This window comes from Cydia splendana, chromosome 13, assembly GCF_910591565.1.
Source record: "Cydia splendana chromosome 13, ilCydSple1.2, whole genome shotgun sequence".
Classification (NCBI taxonomy): Eukaryota; Metazoa; Arthropoda; class Insecta; order Lepidoptera; family Tortricidae; genus Cydia; species Cydia splendana.
Window position 1 is genome coordinate 8,442,134 of NC_085972.1, and position 18,815 is coordinate 8,460,948.

General features: G+C 39.6%; 1 protein-coding gene across 1 annotated transcript in view; it reads left to right on the plus strand.

Annotated features, from left to right (window-relative positions):
• LOC134796493 (NFX1-type zinc finger-containing protein 1-like) overlaps nt 1–15,274 on the plus strand; it is a 52,191-nt gene extending 36,917 nt beyond the window's left edge. The window contains exons 13-27 of the mRNA XM_063768685.1: nt 1,596–1,864; nt 2,135–2,281; nt 2,361–2,535; nt 2,785–2,927; nt 3,008–3,159; nt 3,508–3,700; nt 4,249–4,377; nt 4,842–4,964; nt 5,558–5,716; nt 10,354–10,597; nt 11,084–11,246; nt 12,225–12,336; nt 13,171–13,391; nt 13,484–13,767; nt 14,070–15,274. Of these exons, the coding sequence (XP_063624755.1) occupies nt 1,596–1,864; nt 2,135–2,281; nt 2,361–2,535; nt 2,785–2,927; nt 3,008–3,159; nt 3,508–3,700; nt 4,249–4,377; nt 4,842–4,964; nt 5,558–5,716; nt 10,354–10,597; nt 11,084–11,246; nt 12,225–12,336; nt 13,171–13,391; nt 13,484–13,767; nt 14,070–14,806 (3,251 nt within the window). The 3' untranslated portion in view covers nt 14,807–15,274. The remainder of the gene's footprint in view (nt 1–1,595; nt 1,865–2,134; nt 2,282–2,360; nt 2,536–2,784; nt 2,928–3,007; nt 3,160–3,507; nt 3,701–4,248; nt 4,378–4,841; nt 4,965–5,557; nt 5,717–10,353; nt 10,598–11,083; nt 11,247–12,224; nt 12,337–13,170; nt 13,392–13,483; nt 13,768–14,069) is intronic.
• The last annotated feature ends 3,541 nt before the right edge of the window (nt 15,275–18,815 follow it).

Below are 18,815 nucleotides of genomic sequence, written 5' to 3' on the forward strand. Positions count from 1 at the left end.
ATAGTACATAATACTTTAGTAGTTTGCGCTATTAAGGTTCCCTGCAAGCCGCTATAGTTTTGTGTTTTAACAGTGAGAAAAACCCAACTATACAACGATTTTAGGATATAGTGGCTTTAGAGATCACTGCTATAGTACATAATACTTTAGTAGTTTGCGCTATTAAGGTTCCCTGCAAGCCGCTATAGTTTTGTGTTTAAACAGTGACAAAAACCCAACTATACAACGATTATAGGATATAGTGGCTTTAGAGATCACTGCTATAGTACATAATACTTTAGTAGTCATATGAACACTATTATAGAACTGTTTTGCTCTATAGTAGCGTTTTTGGGACATATTTATAGCGTTAAAAAGCGCTTTAGTAGTTTTAAAATCCCTATTATATCTCATCGCTGTAAACGTCACAATGACTCTTTTATATCACAAAACTGTTGTATAGTGGTTTTGTTTTTTCTTTTAAAAGACAACAGCGTTATAGCTGAGTTTTTAAGTCTTTTATAAACCGAGTTAGATACATAAAGGTAGAAAACGACTACTTGTAAATGATCAATTTGATCTGTAATGGCTACTTATATCTTGCTTATATAAGTTCAGGCCTAAGCCACATAATGTGGTTCCGTACAAAATATTTTTATATTTTAATGAATTGATAAAAAAGACCCCAGTGATATTAGTGATTGTAGGTGAGATTTATCATCAATGATTTAATACAAGCATAAAATCGTGACGGTTTAGATATTTATCGACATCCATTATTAGCACATTTTTTTTACCAATCTCATTGAAAAAGGAAACAACAGTAATGACTACATCTAAATTAAAAAAAAATCCTATATCTTTCTAAAGAGTTTGTAGGTGCAACTGGGTCACAGCAAAATTCTTTTGGAACCCTAATTTTAATCATGATGGCGGTGAATATTTCGTCCTAAGTTCTATAGTTAGCCTATAAAAGCGTCGGATTTACTTCTTGGCTGTATAGTAGTAACTATGGTGAATATCATAATATTTTATTAAATTATTTTATTAAAAACATAAATAAATCGAGGGGGCATTTAAAATTCCTCATTAACCTAATACTATTCTAACGGTAAAACTTCCGTCCCATATACTTTTTGCACTAAAGACCGAATTATTCGACATCTAAATGGCGCATATTAATATAACGTCTTTATTTATCACCATTTTACTTAGTACCGTTTTTGTGAAGTAAACACACAACAAGTAGTAAAGGAACTATGAATTCTACAATAGTATAAAAAAGCACTATAATAGAATTTCAAATACTACTATAGTATAAAACAAGCACTATAATGGAATCTCAAATGCTACTATAGTATAAATTAACACTATAATGGCGTTTCTGACAACAAATTAGCACAAGAGTCATGCATTACATCACTTTTATAGACCTAAAACGTCACGGCTGACACTGCTACAGGTCTACTATATCACTGAATGGCACTAAAGATACGCCATTTCGGCTTTATACAACCTTCTTAGGTCTTTTATAGGACCTTAGGTGGTATTTAGGAAACGTTCTATTGACCACTATAGTACCACAAATTGTTACTTCGGTTTGTTGCCTTATGCAGGGGATCACCAGCAGCTGCGGCCGTCGGCGGCGTACCTGCGGCTGGCACGGCACTACGAGCTCGAGGTGTCGCTGTTCGAGCGCATGATCCGCAACGGCGTGCACAGCCGCCGGCTCGGCGTGCAGCACCGCATGCGGCCCGAGATCGCCGCGCTCGTGGCGCCCACCATCTACCCCGACTTGCAGAACCACCTCTCCGTCGAGGACTTCCCGCCCGTGCGCGGTGTCACGCATAATCTCTTCTTCTTTTCCCATGACTACAGGGAACAAGTGAGTTGAAAATGACCTAGGTACCTACTTAAATCTTGTACACTGCTTGCACACTTGCACTGTACAGTCTACACATATTTACGTATCTACTTATATCGGAATGTTAGTCTAAATTTACGCTGGCTATCCTATTGAATATGTGTTGGAACGAAAGTCCGAATTGACTGGATTGCTGATGTGCTGTACCTATCACATATGTGCTGGACATAGTGGACACAGACATCCCACAACGAAACAGTAAAGTTATTATACCTAGTTTATATTTTACAGTGTGAAGACGACAGTTCAAGTCGTACAAACACCCAGGAAGCAGACTTGGTGCTCCGTCTGGCGAACTACTTGATGCAGCAGGGCTACAAACCTGAGGAAGTCACAATTCTTGCCGCTTACTCCGGACAATTATTCTACATGCGAAAGGTAAGTTTCTCTGCTCTTCGATTTTTCCCAACTCGAGATACCCTACACATTTAAATAAAAATAATCTTCGTATGTTTAGCAACGGTCACTGTACGATCATCTGTCAAACGTGAAGATCACAGTCCTGGACAACTACCAGGGCGAGGAGTCGAAGATAATCCTGCTGTCGCTGGTGCGCAACAACGACAACGACAGCATCGGCTTCCTGGGCACCGAGAACAGGATCTGCGTCGCCTTGTCCAGGGCCAGAGAAGGTAAGGACGCTGCTTTAGGTCATAGATTTACAACCTATTGTGCTACGTCTCGTTGCAACTAAGTTACGGTGTGTATTGCTTTCTAGAACCAGCTAATATTCAATTTCTTTCTCCAAATCCACTACAATGCATTGATTGACATTACTCAATATTTATTATTGGCCATGCTTCCCTCTTACCTACTTCACCGTTCAGAGTAATTGTTGAATATTGTGCCATTCAAAATTATATGACAAATATTTTTTACAGGTTTCTTTATATTTGGAAACATCGATTTACTCAAGAGGAAATCAGAACTGTGGAAAAAAATTGCAGCTACTTTGGAGAAAAATGGATCTCTTGGAACAAGTTTGAAGCTAAAATGTGATAATCACAACGGACAAATTACTACGGTTAGAATAAGTAGAATAACAACTTTTAGTTTATATTCTTAAATAGCAAACTGGTACTTTAAATCACGTTTTGTTTACAGATAACGTCAGTGAGTGATTTTGTAAAAGTTCCCGAGGGCGGTTGTCTATTGGATTGTAAATACAACTTGCCATGTGGGCATGCTTGCCCTCGTGTTTGCCACGCATATGACTTGGTACATGCGAAAATACAATGCACCAAGGATTGTGAAAGGTAATCATGCTTCTTCTCCTGCATAAGTCCTCTATGAATGTCTTCCATTTTCCCGTCGGGCAGTCGTCGGCAGGCTTGGAATAGAGGAACGATAATATTCAAACTGCAAGTTGTCTTTTTACTGTAAAATTTTGATTTAAGCATTTTTGTCGCAATCAGCGTATTCAGAGCGCAGTACGGATATGACGGTCATATTTATCTACGTAACGTGACAGTGTGTCTTATTCAACTGCGTGGTGTTACAAAATGACCCTTATTTATTTATATCACGCAGGTATCTAAGACCCTCCATAATTTTAGCCTGCTGCAATAGGCAAAAATGTGATGATTAAATCCAATATTTTACAGGAAAATTTGCCAAATCGAAGGTCACAAATGCCCGTTCAAATGCGCTAAAGAGTGCCAGCCATGCAAGCGTCTCGTGGAAAAGTCTCTTCCTTGCGGTCACAACAAAGCAGTTCCGTGCTTCAAGGAGCCCGGTGATCCATCTATACAGTGCACGGCGCCGGTCGACGTCACTTTACCTGACTGCGGACACCAAGTAAGTACCAATAGGTACCACGTATCTCAGGCGGTTGGTACTAACTTCCTCCTCCTTGTGTCGTATTCCTCATTGCTGAGGGTCGTGGCCTCCACGAATTATTTTGTGGACTAACTCCTTCCACTTGTTGCGATCTTCAGCAGTGTGCAGTGCATCGTGAATTTTAGATTTAGTGCCTTCGCGGATCTGATCTGGTTTCTATTTATTTCGATTTGGACTCTGGTGCTAACTGAACATAATACAAATCACAGCTTCATGCAGCCAAGTCTTCAACTCATCCTTAGCTGGCCATAATAACTTCTTTCCAGCCGGCTCAGTTAAAGGGCAGTAAAAGACCTATAGTGGCTATATGAGCTATATACCTCGTCCTCATATGGAACCAGAATCAGGTCCCTCCTTGAGACTCTCGTAGCCTTACCTAACAAAAGTAACCAATACACATCTTTACAAACCTTTAGAAAAAATGAAGTATGATGGTTATTGAAGTAAGTGGCAGTTGAGTATGAATAAGACTTAAAAACTATGTACCTAATATCTAAATATTTCAGGCAACGAAAGAGTGTTACATGAAGACATCCGATGTCAAATGCAAAGACAAGTGCCCCAACAGCAGGCTCAAGTGCGGGCACGCGTGCCGCAGGACCTGTCACGTCAATGATGACCCGGACCATTTGCGGGTAAGATGCAACGAACTATTAGAATAACTACATTATATAGTCTCACTAGACTTGTAAATATATATTACGCCACTGGTAAGGTACACTTACTGACCCCTTAGCGGTGCAAGTGCCTCAACAGCAGGTTTAGGTGTAGCCCCGCGTGCAGCAGCATATTAGAGGCCCGCGACCCGGACCACCGGAGCAGGTAAAGTGCCCAACCCCTCAGCTTCATGCTGGTTTCCCGGTTGCATCCTCAAGACTCCGCTCGCAACCTAGTACCATGTACAAGTGAAACAAGTATTTCACATAGCATCACAACACAATGTTTCATGGCAATTTCAAATATGTAGATATAATTTGTTTATCTCCATTATCAAAATCAGACTTAATTTTTATCAAGGGCGATTTTTATCGATCGTCATACTGATGCAAAGCGAATCATTATTTCTCAATTCTTGAAAGAACCCTCACTTATTTTCTAGTACACTTGCCTGAAACCGTGCCCAAAAGCGAAGAAAGGCTGCACAGCTAACTTGGAAGGGGACCTCGGCGAGCACAAATGTCTACGTTCCTGTTTCGAAGAGTGTATCGAATGCAACGTCCAGGTATGTTGCCGTCAACAAAGATTCAAATTCGTCAGCTAAATTGCACTGTACGGCTGTACATTATGCCGTCAGTTTAGTTGTTAAAAGTTCACGTTTGACAATTTAGTTATTACAAAACATATGACCCCTGACAAACGGCACCTTAATCAGCTGCTAAGCTGAGGTTTTTTTTTTTCTTAAACATTACACATACATATATTTAATTACACAAACGGGTCTACCGCGATATAATTTCATTGACATTTTTGTTTTCTCCGTTGACATTTGTTGGGACGTCAGTCTTTCCGTGACCACAGCTGGTGCAACTCAGCTGAAACGTCGGAATTAAAGGTAAAAACAATGAAATTATATCGCGGTAGACCCGTTTGTGTAATTAAATATGTGTACAAAACGCGAGAGTTTAAAGTGTTATATTACACATACATATTTATTGTACAAGCAATCCCTGTTACATTTCCAGATACAGCTTTGGACTTTCACATATTTTTCTATGTTGCATGATCCTCCTTCTTTAGTTATTGACTCGCATTTCCTGCGCTTTACTGTAAGTAAATGACCTAATAATATCAGCAAAAAAATATGTTATGTTGTAGGTTATCAAGAAGAGGTCCGGTTGCACGCACTCGAAGAGAGTGGCGTGTCACGAAGATGTGAACGCGAAGCCGTGCCGAGAGAAGTGCGCGCGCTCGCTTCCCTGTGGTCATCACTGCAAGAAGCTGTGCTTCGAGAAATGCGGGGATTGCAAGCAAAAGGTAAATTTTCTGATGAACTGGGATTGGGAGTGAAAAAAGCGTTTTATTTTAAACCTTCGGGAAATTGAAGTGGGAATTTAATATTATCCTACTCCTACTGGGTCTAAATCTTTCGCGTAACTATTCATTATCACTTCGTAACTCGTTGGCAGATTTATTTATTACTAGCTGTGCCCGCGGCTCCGCCCGCGTGGAATTCCGTCTGTGTCACTAAGCAGCTAATTTCTAATCCTAATTTCTCTCCCTCTCCCCTGGAGGCGGAACTTGAAGTAAAGTTGACAGATGGATATGCTAGAGGACTGTAGTCCAGATAAAATATTTTACAGTTAGGTAGGTACCACTAAATAAAACTACACTCCAAAATCAATAGTTAATTATTAGCCCTTATTAAAATTTTACACGTGATTTTAACGACAGAGTAGTAGGTGTATATCGGACGATACAGTAAGGTATACGCGCGCGAGCGAAAGCGAAGCGGCCTGCCTGGCTAGAGCGCCACTCACCGTGGTCTCTTCTTCAGACTACTGAGGAAGACCGCGTGCCGTTTGTAACCTCAATGCGTTGCAAGACTTTCGCGAATGATTCGATTTTTTTCGGGAAGGCATGGAAATGCGTATAAAATTTGAGTCCCAAATCGTTTGACTCCGCAAACGACCTGCAGTGCCCGTTTAAGATATTTTGATGCCCTAACCATTTCTAGACCATGGTGCCCCCTTTCTCCTAGGGTCATCAAGATTACATTGAATTTTTTTGGTAAATTGAGCGACGTTCATTGCCGCATTACAGCTGAGAATGGAAATCAGTCACATCATTTTATCACGAAAATTGACAGTACTGCAGCAGTAACGTTGCAACAGAGTACCTAATGCTGCTGCAGTCGCCATATCTTAGAATGTTATTGAAAACGCGAGCGAAGCGAGCGCGAAAATTTTTCGATATAAAAACGCAATTTGATAGACAGTTGTACATTTTTACTTTTAGTATGGAAATCATTCACATAATTTTATCACGAAAGAGTTAGGTCTCAGGATCGCGGCTAAGGAGCAACTCGGCTTGGCTGACAAATCTGGCGTGCAAGAGAGCAAAATTCGCTATAAAATCGGTAACCTATGTCGAAAAAATCGCCTGGCCGCAAGCCCGAAAGCAAGATTTTTTTCCATGACTTTAAGGGCCTCCGCGTAAGGTCAAATCGAAAGCATACGTTGGAGATGTTCTTACGTACCCTCACTCTCTTACTTGATATCCCTACGACCCTTCGTTATTAGATGGGTAGGTACTTGTACACGTATAAAAGTTTCATGTAGGTACCTACTCCACTACGACTGCAATGCTGATGTAGCCTGTGCGTTTTTTAGGGTTCCGTACCCAAAGGGTAAAACGGGACCCTATTACTAAGCCTCCGCTGTCCGTCCGTCCGTCCGTCCGTCCGTCTATCTGTGACCAGGCTGTATCTCACGAACCGTGATAGCTAGACAGATGAAATTTTCACAGATGATGTATTTCTGTTGCCGTTATAACAACAAATACTAAAAACAGAATAAAATAAAGATTTAAGTGGGGCTCCCATACAACAAACGTGATTTTTGACCGAAGTTAAGCAACGTCGGACGGGGTCAGTACTTGGATGGGTGACCGTTTTTATAGATAATGGTACGGAACCCTTCGTTTGCGAGTCCGACTCGCACTTGGCCGGTTTTATTTACCTATGGTTTTGGTGCCCCCTAGACGTGGTGCCCTAAGCAAGTGCTTATTTTGCTTAAAAGGGTTAATCCGGCACTGCAAATGACAGAGGTAAATGTTTTTTTTTTCAAAGTACCAGTAAAGTAAGTGCTGTAGGTATATGTATGAAACTGGATTTGATATGGATGCGATATAATTACGATTAGGTATAATTCATGACGGAGAAAATTAATAATTTTAAATAATTATGCAATTATACGCATGTTGGTATGTGTGTTTATTTTACTACTACGTAACTATGTAAACTCATTTTTAGTTTTCTTGATTACTTAATGTTTACTCAGTTCCCCAAACGATGGCACTGTGCAATGAGGGGCAATTAATTTACTGTCGTTTAATTTTGTTGTATTATTAAATCAACATAATTATTCAATTAAATGTGACGTCCCACGGTCAAAGGTACCTTATGGCGGGTATGGAGTTATGCATACCCTAGTAATCTACAATAAATAAGCTATCGATAACACAAAAGATCAACCTTCTAGGTTGCGTAGTTACAGAGATATGATTTTTTGAAAATAATGTTGTGAAATGAGCAACTTTACGATAGAGAAGTTTTAAGTTTAGCCGCGTAAAAAACTATGTTCCTGAATTAAGTTACATAGTTGACTACAAATAATAATACCTTATATATCTGAGATTAAAAAAATATTGAGACTTGTTCTGTAATGCAAATAGAAACTTTTGATATCGACTGATTTATGTGTATACTAACCAATCTCTTGAAAATAAAGTTTTATTTCATTTTCACGATTGATTGCAATGAGCTCTCAAGATTTAAATTTTATCTATTAGAAAACGACACTGACAGACAGTTTAAGCAAAAAATAATACCGATTTAGAGGTGAAAATGTATTTTCTGACTTTTTCATATAAAATCACAAAATTGAATATTTTTACTTTTAATGTGACACACAATCAATTTTTCTGAGCACATATGAAAGAAATTCTGTCATTCAAATGAAATAAATCCTAAAACCTCAACTAAATACTATATTTAACCCCTTATGCCACTTTAAACTTACATAACAATAACAGTATTTGCTCCATACATTTACGAAAAGGTACCTTATGGAAATAAATCTAATAATACATCACTACAAAATATCAATCATATTACAGTTTATCTTTTATGAATAGAAAATATTAATTTACATTAAACTGCCCCAAATTTAATTAGTTCTTCATCATAATAATCTTAAAAAAGACCAATAATTTGTATGTAATGAAAAGGTACCTTGTGGTCAAGTTACATGATGAGGCATGATGATGATGGAACAGTTAGGATAAACTAATAATATTTTGGGGTTAAGATGGTATAAATCGTCTATTTCTTATCAATAATATATTTCGGTTGCTATTGAAGATAAGCGGCATTGAGGTTCAATGACCTCAGATATTCCATAAGGTAATGCGTCGGGTATTGGCATTTTTCAGCAAACCAATGGCTGATTTACTGCATGCGACCAAACCAAATGAAGATTATTCTAGTTAAGAAAGACTTGACGAGAGTAACTTTGGTATAATAGCAGTCTACTTGGATTTGTGATGTCGGTCTATGTACGGTTATAATATTTGCGAGGCGCCCCAACCAGAACTGAAATTATCAAATTAGTTTTGCAGAATGCTAATACAGTTCTCTACCAAACTTCTTTTCCCGTATTGACTAGTTTTTTTGGGAATTTTCAATCTTTTTTCCATAAGGTACCTTTTCTACTAAACTCTGAGACGACATTACTAGGCTTATAACTAACTTATAACAAAAATAAAAACAGGTAAACAAACGTTACGCATTAAGGTTTCACATCACACAATAAAAAAAAATTGAGCATTTTTTCACCTCTTTACAAAACATTTCATATCTCCGAAACTAGAAACCCTCATAAGGTACCTTTTCCCGTGGAACGTCACAAATTTGTTGATATCCGTACCCTCTCTTCTAAACTTAGAGTTAATTTGGCAAAATCCTTCCTCGGCGGCTTATTCATGTCAACACGTATTAAATTCAGCGCCATCTGTTAGTTTACCAGGGTACTCTATTGTGGTAGCACATATTTGGAAAAAAGTTTGCCCCTCCTTCCTAAGTAGCGCCATAAGATTCAGGGGCAAACTTAAGTCAATCGAGTGTTGTGGCTACCCCCCCTTTTAAGGGGCCCACTGATTAACAGTCCGCCGGACGGTATCGGCCTGTCAGTTAGAACAAAATTTTGACAGTTCCGAACAACTGACAGGCCGATACCGTCCGGCGGACTGTTAATCAGTGGGCCCCTTTAAGGGTTGAATTTTTATAGCCTATAACCTGGCCGGGGATGTTCTCGACAGATTAGTAAAGTTTGCATCAAAATCCGTTCAGCCGTTTTCACGTGATGCGCGTTCAAATAAACAGACAAACAGATAAACAGATAAACAGACAAACAGACAAAAATTCTAAAAACTGTTGGAACGTGTTCTGTTATCGATTCTAAGTATCCCCAGCCAACTTTTTTTCGAATATCTTCTATGTACAGACTTTCGACCCTCTTCAGCTTTATTATATGTGTAGGTAAACAAATGTTGTGGATATTTGAATAGGTATTACTATATTCTACAGAATTTTGGAAGAAAAATATATGCAAAATTTATAAACTGTAAACGTGTAGGTACTTGGTCAAAGACTTTGCGGAATGTTTTCGGTGAACAATGTATAATCGTTAAGGATTCGGGTACCTACATTTTGTTCATGCTTTCATCAACATCATACATCTTATGGATTAGATACAGAGACGGTTTGATCATGCCTATAAGAATCTAGCAAAATAATTAAGCTTTAAAATCCATTTATTGTATGATGTTCACAAGAAAGATGTATAACGGTAACTAAAAAAAGGTTTTGACCCTTAATGCCATATTTTTTTCAGACGAAAAAACCCGTACCAGGTTGCAACCACGAAATAGTGATCGAGTGCGGATCAGAGCCAACCCGAGACCTGTGCAGACTGAAATGCGAACGCATCATGACGTGTGGCCATGCTTGTCAAGCGCAGTGTGGCGAGCCGTGTGATATGTCCAAGTGCACAGAAATTACACCACGCAGTTTCGCGTCGCCCTGTGGCCATAACGTGCAGCTGCCTTGCAACGTGTCGCGGCAAGCTACACAGACAGGTAACTTTTGAAATAAAGTAACTATCTAACACCTGTTCAGAATGAAATACGAACGAAGGCGAGCGGCCACGCCTGTCATGCGCGGTGCGGCGAGCTGCATGTGTGATATGGCCAAGTGTACTGAAAACACTCCGCGCTGTTTCCCGTCCAGCTTCCTTGCAACGGCAAGCTACGAGACAGGTACCTTTTTATGTGAGGGAATTATCTAACACTTGGGCAGAATGAAATGTGAACGAAGGCGTGTGGACACGACTGTCAGATGAGATGCGGAGTGCCGTGCGACATGGTCAAGTATACCGATATCACTCCACGCAGTTTCCGTCCCCTTGTGGCCATGACGTTCACAGCTGCCTTGTAATGTTTCTCGGCGATCTACACAGACAGATTTTGTGTTCACGCTTTTCAATTAAGTCATAAACATTTATACGAGTATCACAGTTTCCAATATCAGTATATAGTTTAACCAAATGTATGATATTGTTTAAGGATCTGTGTCGGTGGAGACGCTCCTGTCTGCGTGCACAGCGCCGTGTGGCGCGCTGCTGCGCTGCGGGCACGTATGCGGCGGCTCGTGCGCCGGCTGCCGCCAGGGCCGCCTGCACCAGCCCTGCGCCGCGCGCTGCCACCAGCTCAACATCTGCGGACACAGGTACACGCCCGAATGTACCTGATGTCGACCGACTTGTACCCTAATGTCATGACTTCTCTCGTAGGTACGTAGGCGCGTTTAAATACAGTTTCAGACCATTCGTTTGTACCCTACGTTGCTTTGTACTAAAACGGAGCAGGCTCACCATTTAGATAATATTGTTATTAGTAATTTACACGCATTTTCGGGAACGTATGCCTGACAAGCGCAAGTCGTCTTTTATATTTTTAAGAAGAATTTCATATAGTTCCGATTCCAATTTATTCCGTTTGATTTAATTTAGTTTTTTTTACAGGAGATTAAAACTTCGGGTTCTTTAGAATTTTCATATTTGCCGCCATTTTCTACTGATACGATAGGTTTGCCAGGCTAGTATAAATGTCGAGGCCATTTTGATCATTTCAAGAAATGCCATTTTAGAATTCATCACTTCATGATATGGTTAGGTTAGGTTTGACTTTTTCATGATATGGCCAACCGATCATTTCATCAATTCTAAGATCGGCCACTACCTATATATTAGGTCCTTACCTATGAAATTGGCGTTTTTGTTCATAGATATAAGTCTGATCCTAGTTTTTTTTTTTTTACAAAAGTACATACACAATTACAATAAAACTACAATATGATTTCGCCAAACTGCTTGACAGCAATTAATTGTTATTTTTTATTGTTAAGTGTTCAGAATTAAGCCTTGAAAATAGGTCTTTTCATGTGCTGTCGGTTCGAGTATTAAAATTACTTATATTTTTCTAATGGTACCAATTTTCAAGAAATGGAGATATTGAAAACATACCTTAAAGGTGTCAAAAATTACTGGAAAAATTTTGTTTGGTTTGAATTAGCCATCAAAAAAATATCCGCAAAATTAATTGTATGGAAATTCGTGTTTCGTTGAAATTCTCCGGACAAAACGCCAATTTCATAGGTAATGACCTAATATTCTGTGCCCAAGTTTGACAGCCTCGCTCGTTGCAGATGCGAGGAGCCGTGCAACCAGGTGTGCCCGCCGTGCCGGCGCAAGTGCGAGGTCAAGTGCCCGCACTCGCCCTGCTCCAACCTGTGCGGCGCGCCCTGCACGATGTGTTCGGTACGACTTTCACCTTTGAACGCCAAAGCCGTCAACTGACGCGTGCGCCTACAGCCTAATATCAACCTTCGTTAGGCGTGGCAGGTAGCATCAGGCGTTCACTCCGCGATTTCAACGCGTCGCTACAAGTACATACGGCCCACGTCAATTTTGGTGTCTATTAGCCATACTAGTACCCGCACCGCTACGGAACGGACGCCTGCTCGCGCTTGCGCCACATAGTGAACCTTCTGTATCTAGTACTATTATTTATTCTGTGCCTTCGCCTTCGTGCATTTAGGCAAGGTTCACGATGACGCGCTACACACGATAGGCGTGGCGTTCGAAGGGTTAATTAGTTTATGCTTAAGAATTTGTCTGTATTTAAATTCCCATTAGATGGTAATAGGAGGATGATGTGACTGGTTCAGCTCAGTTCTCAGTATGATTTGTCACAATTACTCATTTGTCATTGTCTTGCAGTTTTCACTTGTTAGTAAGTACTAATACTACTAATAAGCCTAATAAAATAACATATCGGAGGAGAAAATGTTCAAGAATATTTAAATGTTTTTTTAAGTACCTATAGTGTACCTACTTATTTTTATTAAGCATTATAATGGCAAACAAGTAACAGTAGAATAAATAAAAATAACTCTGCTCGTCCCCTTTTTTGGAGCTACTATACTAGCATAAGAGAAAGGAATTATTTATCTCTGCCTATGCTCCATTGACAAAGAACTGCCAAACTATATCTATTTATTTTATGTACCTAATAATTACCCTGAGTACAACGGGTGAGTACATTGAGTTAAAGCGCGCAGTCAATTTATGTACATGCGGTTGCATGCGCAGGAGACACCGTGCGACCGCTCGTGCGTGCACTCCGTGTGCGTGCGCGCATGCGGCGCGCCGTGCTCGCGCGCACCGTGCTCTGAACCGTGTCCGCTCGCGCTGCCGTGCGGACACCCGTGCCGCGGGCTCTGCGGCGAGCCCTGCCCGCCGGCCTGCCGCCTCTGCGACCCCGAAGGCTTCCCCACCGACCTGCTTGGTGATCCCTATGATGACGACGAGAAGTATGTGCATTGTGTGGTTCAAATGCCTTTTGCATATATCTCGAATTCTCGGCACACAAACACTGCTAATATTTTGAATGTTGTAATTTCAGGCTAATTCAGCTACAGGATTGTCCTCACATTTTTGATGTCGACACTTTGGATAATCTAATGAACAGCGAGGGCGATACTGTTCAACTCAAGGCATGCCCTTGGTGCCGTCAACCTATTGTCAATACATATCGGTACAAAGACTTGATTAATAAATTACTGAAAAACGACATCAATCCAATTAAAGCAAAGGTGTATGGGACGGACTCCCAAAGAAGAACTAAAAAATTGGAAATGGTTAATAAAGTATCGCAACTAGCCGACGCACATAGGAGAACTATTTTAGGTAAACTTTAAATTACAAATTGAATTCTATTATCTTGTAGAGTAATTCGCCAGTAACTGGCCGGTTTTAGTAACTGACCGCCCTAAACTAAAAATGAATTCTATTCACCTATAAATAGAATTCTTTTTAGTATAAGGTTTCAATAACTGGCCACCTTACACTAAAATGAATTCTATTTATAGGTGAATAGAATTCATTTTTAATTTAGGGCGGCCAGTTGCTAAAACTGGCCAGTTACTGGCGAATTACCCTATAATCTGTGATTATTGATAAAGAAAAATACAAATATTTTTTTATTACAGCAAGTAAAGAATGGAGCAATGCCTTACATGTGGTGATTAAGATTATCAAACGCGCGCAAAATGACAGAAAAATATCACTTCTACAGTTGGAGATGAACGATATATACATGAACTTCTTGGATACTGTTGGTCAATACTATATGAAGTACAAAGCTGCACATTTATCAGAACTGGATGTGGAAATGAAAACTCAAGTGAAACTGCTTTGCAACGTACTCACTACTAATTCACACAAGATCAGTGAGCAACAACAATTGGACTTAGATAATGAGCTTAAGCGTATGAATTCAATGATTCAATTAGCCAAGATATTAAGCCACGAAAGCTACAAATCTTCGAAGACTAATGAGATTGTGATGCAAGCCAGTGCCGCTGCAAACGACGCTGTTCTGAGTTGGCGCGTATTTGAAGAAGGTAAGGGAGTGGAATGCTTAGAGAAACTTGAAAATGCGGTGAAGTTGTCGGGCATAGCGAGCAAGGAGGAGCGCGCGATGATAGTGAAAGTGATAGGGCTGAAGGCGGGGCACTGGTACAAGTGTCCCAACGGGCACTTCTACTGCATCGCCGATTGCGGCGGCGCCATGGTGTTGTCTAAGTGTCCGGACTGCGGCGCGGCGATCGGCGGCCAGGGGCACCGGCTGACCGCGGGCAATCAACACGCCGGGGAGATGGATGGATCGCGGTTCGCTGCCTGGTCCCAGGAAGCCAATAATATGGCGAATTTCAATTTTGATTAGGATAAGCTTTCACTGTCTAATAAGCATAGGAAACTGTCATGACGGCTACTTATAACTACGTAACTACCTATATCTTAATTACAAGTAACATGAACAATGAAAGTACATACCTACCTAAAGCAAAATTTACGTATGTTAACATTGAAATGTGTCCAAATTATATCGTTATTATACTTCCATCGCTTTAACTGCTAGAATAGAAAAATAGATTACTAGCCAAGTATAAAACTAACATCATGACACACTTATTAGTAATTTACCAATGCCTTACGTGTGATGATATTGTTATTGTTTCATGGCGTGCTATATACGACCCAACAGTGCAGTGGTACCCTAGCTTTAAGTGAATAATAATAAAAGTTAAGTCTATAAAATTTTATATCGATTATAAAAAATCTAATCTATAGTGTCGTTTGTCTATGATGATTCAACATAAGATTATAACATGCTTAAGATTATATGCAACTTATGTGAGGGTGAGGGGTAGTAAACCTTTATTTTGTATGTTTTATTTTTGACTTACCAAGTGTTTTTAAAATCACTTTATAATTAAATATAATTTAATTTCATTGATAAACATAAGTATGAAATTTTAATGCTTCATTTAAGTAAAGGACAATTCATTGTCCTGGGCGAAATATTTGTTACACGATTAATCGTTAGCAGACGTCTCTGATTGATATAAAATTTAACAATTTAAATTATTTTTAACGAACTTGTAGATCAGCCGGCCTAGCCAAGGTTACAATCGCTATCGCTTCGACAACGAAAAGCATTATGTCTCTCTATCACTCTTCCTTATTAGTGCGACAGTGACAGTTGCGTTTCGATCGCTACGGAGCGTAAGCGATCGGCATCTTGGCTACGCGGCCTGTAGTTTACTTTAAGATTTTCACAATTAGTACCTATACCTACCTAAGTTTTATTGAATAAATTATCGTACTCGATGCTCAGTTTCATTTGTGGTATTCATGCATCTATACTTCTCTAAATATTAACTTTGACGAACTTACCTTTCATATTACAGAAAACACATGTGTAGAAAATAAATTAGTCCAGTACGAGTTGCGCTAGCCGCTAACTCATACTAATTACTAGTAGGTAGGGTACTTACTGGGGCTACGAGTGGTACAAATTATCAAATTCCTAAGGGCCATATAACGCACAAGCGGTTGGCCGCTTAGGCGGTTCGTTTGAGCGACCAGCCGGCTAACGCGGTTATCATAGCGGCTGACCGCTAAAGCCCCCCATTCACAGTCCTACACTGTAGTCCGGCTCGCAGGACTGCGGGGTAGGATATAGCTCACACACCTACATTGCAATTCGCCTTGCAGGACTACGGAGCTAGAAATAGCTCACACACGGTACCTACTGTTTTGCCGTCCATCACCAGTACTGCTTCGTTTCTCACTAGTATCGGTCTACCCAGTGGCGTAGCTAGGGGGGGGCGGCGGGGGCGGCCCGCCCCGGGTGTCACCCATTTAGGGGTGACACCAGACCATCAGTCAGGGGTGAACATCAGTAGTGCCATCTATAAAAAATCGTAAAACTGAGGCAGATTGCACAACCGCCATTAAGGAAATAATATACAACATGCCCACGAGGAACCCGAGAGATATTAACAGTATATTCCTCATCATATTTAAAGACTAAAATGTCCTATAAACTGTTTTGGAATTCGCCTAGTTTCAGAGTCCAGTACCACCAGCCAGCTAAAAACATTTTTTTATTGTCACTGGGTTTTACAATTATTGCACTAAGTAACAATAATTGTAAAACCTAGTTTTTGCAAAGTGTACTTGTCACTTTTTTACATTCTATCAATAATGATATTTGGATATTTGTGGGGTACCTACACGTAAAAAAGTGACAACAAGGTACACTTTACAAAAACTAGGTGTTACAAAAAAAGTTAAAATTCTTTTTGAGTGATAGTTTTACAAATAGCATTTATATTTTATCTACAAATACGTACAAAAATCTATAAAAGAAATGTTTTTCCGCGAAATTGACGTAAACTTTTTAAATATTTTTTCCGGTGTTCTGCCTTTTCGCAGAACTATTTTTGGCGGAATTTCATTTGCCAACCAACATTTCGCCGACGTTTCACTTTGACAACTAACGAATAGCAAATTTTTGTATGGCAACGTTTCAATCGGTAGAATTATTGTAAAGCAGATTATTATAACGCCTCTAAACTTTTGGGAGACTTATCATTTGTCAAATCTTTCACTTGGTCGAACAACTCTTGGACGAATAACGTTTCGTTGGAGCTACAGTTCGCTTTTCATACATTAGGCAAGTTACAAATAAGAAAAAGATACATACCAAACGATCAAAAATGGCCGAGTTGTTGTACTTTTTATAATGTATATTTTAATATTTGAAGCCAGTGGCAGCGAGCGAGCGAAGCGAGCGAGCAAGACCTTCCTGGGCAGAGCCGACTTGGATATGGTTAGGTTAGAAGACTTTGCTCCCGCCTTAGTCTTCGAGGTTATTTTTTTTTCAACAACCCAAAAAACGTAATTACACAGCAACTTTCGGGTCAAATATCTCGGCCATTTTTGATTTTAGAGGAAAGTTTATTAAGAAAAAAGTGATTATTTCAACAAAATCATGTAAATTATTCTGTGTTTTGAAACCCCTATGTTTTTCTCATTTTCTCAAAAAAAAATTAAAGTCACAGAAACGGCCCCCCTTTGGTACAGTACAGTCTGACCAAATGAAACAATTGGTAAACAATAAACAACTAAGTGTATATTATGCCAACTAAAACATTCTACGACATGAAAGTTGGCATTTTGAAAATTGGCATTATAAAACACAGACCAAACGTTTAGTTGGTAAGTGTGCGGTTGGCAAATGAAAAAAAAAAGATTTGAAAAGTTGGGAAACGAAAATTCGGCGAAATAAAAATCCGCCAAACGTGAGTTGGGAAGTGATTATCGGCCATACCATTTTCGGCGATAAATAAGAGAACCATTTTTTCCTTCTTTTGGCCACGGAAATGCGTGGTTAAAATCTGTCGGGTGCCTCGTGGGCACCCGGTATGTAACAATAATATAGTTGGTCAAGTAGATCTTATCAGTAGAAAAAGGCGGAAAATTTGAAAAATGTAGGCGCGAAGGGATATCGTCTCATAGAAAATTTGAATTTCACGCCTTTTTCTACTGACCAGATTTGCTTGACCATCAATATATGTTGGCGCCTCGTAGGTTTTTTTTAAAATTCAGGACCATTATAAAGGTTTTTTTAATTATGTCATTATATCTGTAATGGGGTTGGCAACTGTTAAAGGTTTGCATAGATGGCACCATTATAGCTTGCCCCTTTTTCTATGAGATTTGGCTTAAAGGGCTGGCATCCAGGGTATTAAAAAAAACAAAAATTTGACACAATTCTAGGGATTGACAGGGCAAGCTATGATGGCGCCATCTGCTAAAAAGTTCCACCGGCCAATCCCATTGGCAAAAAAAAAGTTAAAATGATTTTTTGGTGACAGTGTTAAACACGTACAAGAAATCGAAAAGCAAATTTTTATGGGCGAATTTGGCGTAAATACTTTTAGTTTTGTTTTCTTATTTTGGTCTCAGAAATGTTTGGTTAAAATCTCTCGGGTTCCTCGTGGGTACCTGGTATGTAACAATAATATGTTGGCGCCTCGTAGGTTTTTTTTATTATGTGATTATTTCTGTAATTGAGAAACTATGTCACTGTTTTTAATTGGGTGACTCCGGACCACTCTAGACTATTTGAAATTCATTGTGAATTGGGATTTCACAGAATCTTTTCCAAATCTCGCACTCGGCAAAAAAAGTTTTTAATTTTTTTAAATAAAAAAATATTTGTATATCTTTCACGGGACAATGATGACTTGGACCTTTAGGAGGCGTGCGCGGAGCCCAGGCCAACACATAGATGCCCTTTTGACACTTATGAAATGTGGGTTACACCGAGCGGATGCTGTCCTTGCCCGTGTCATATTAGAACGCGCGCAGAGGCAACACCC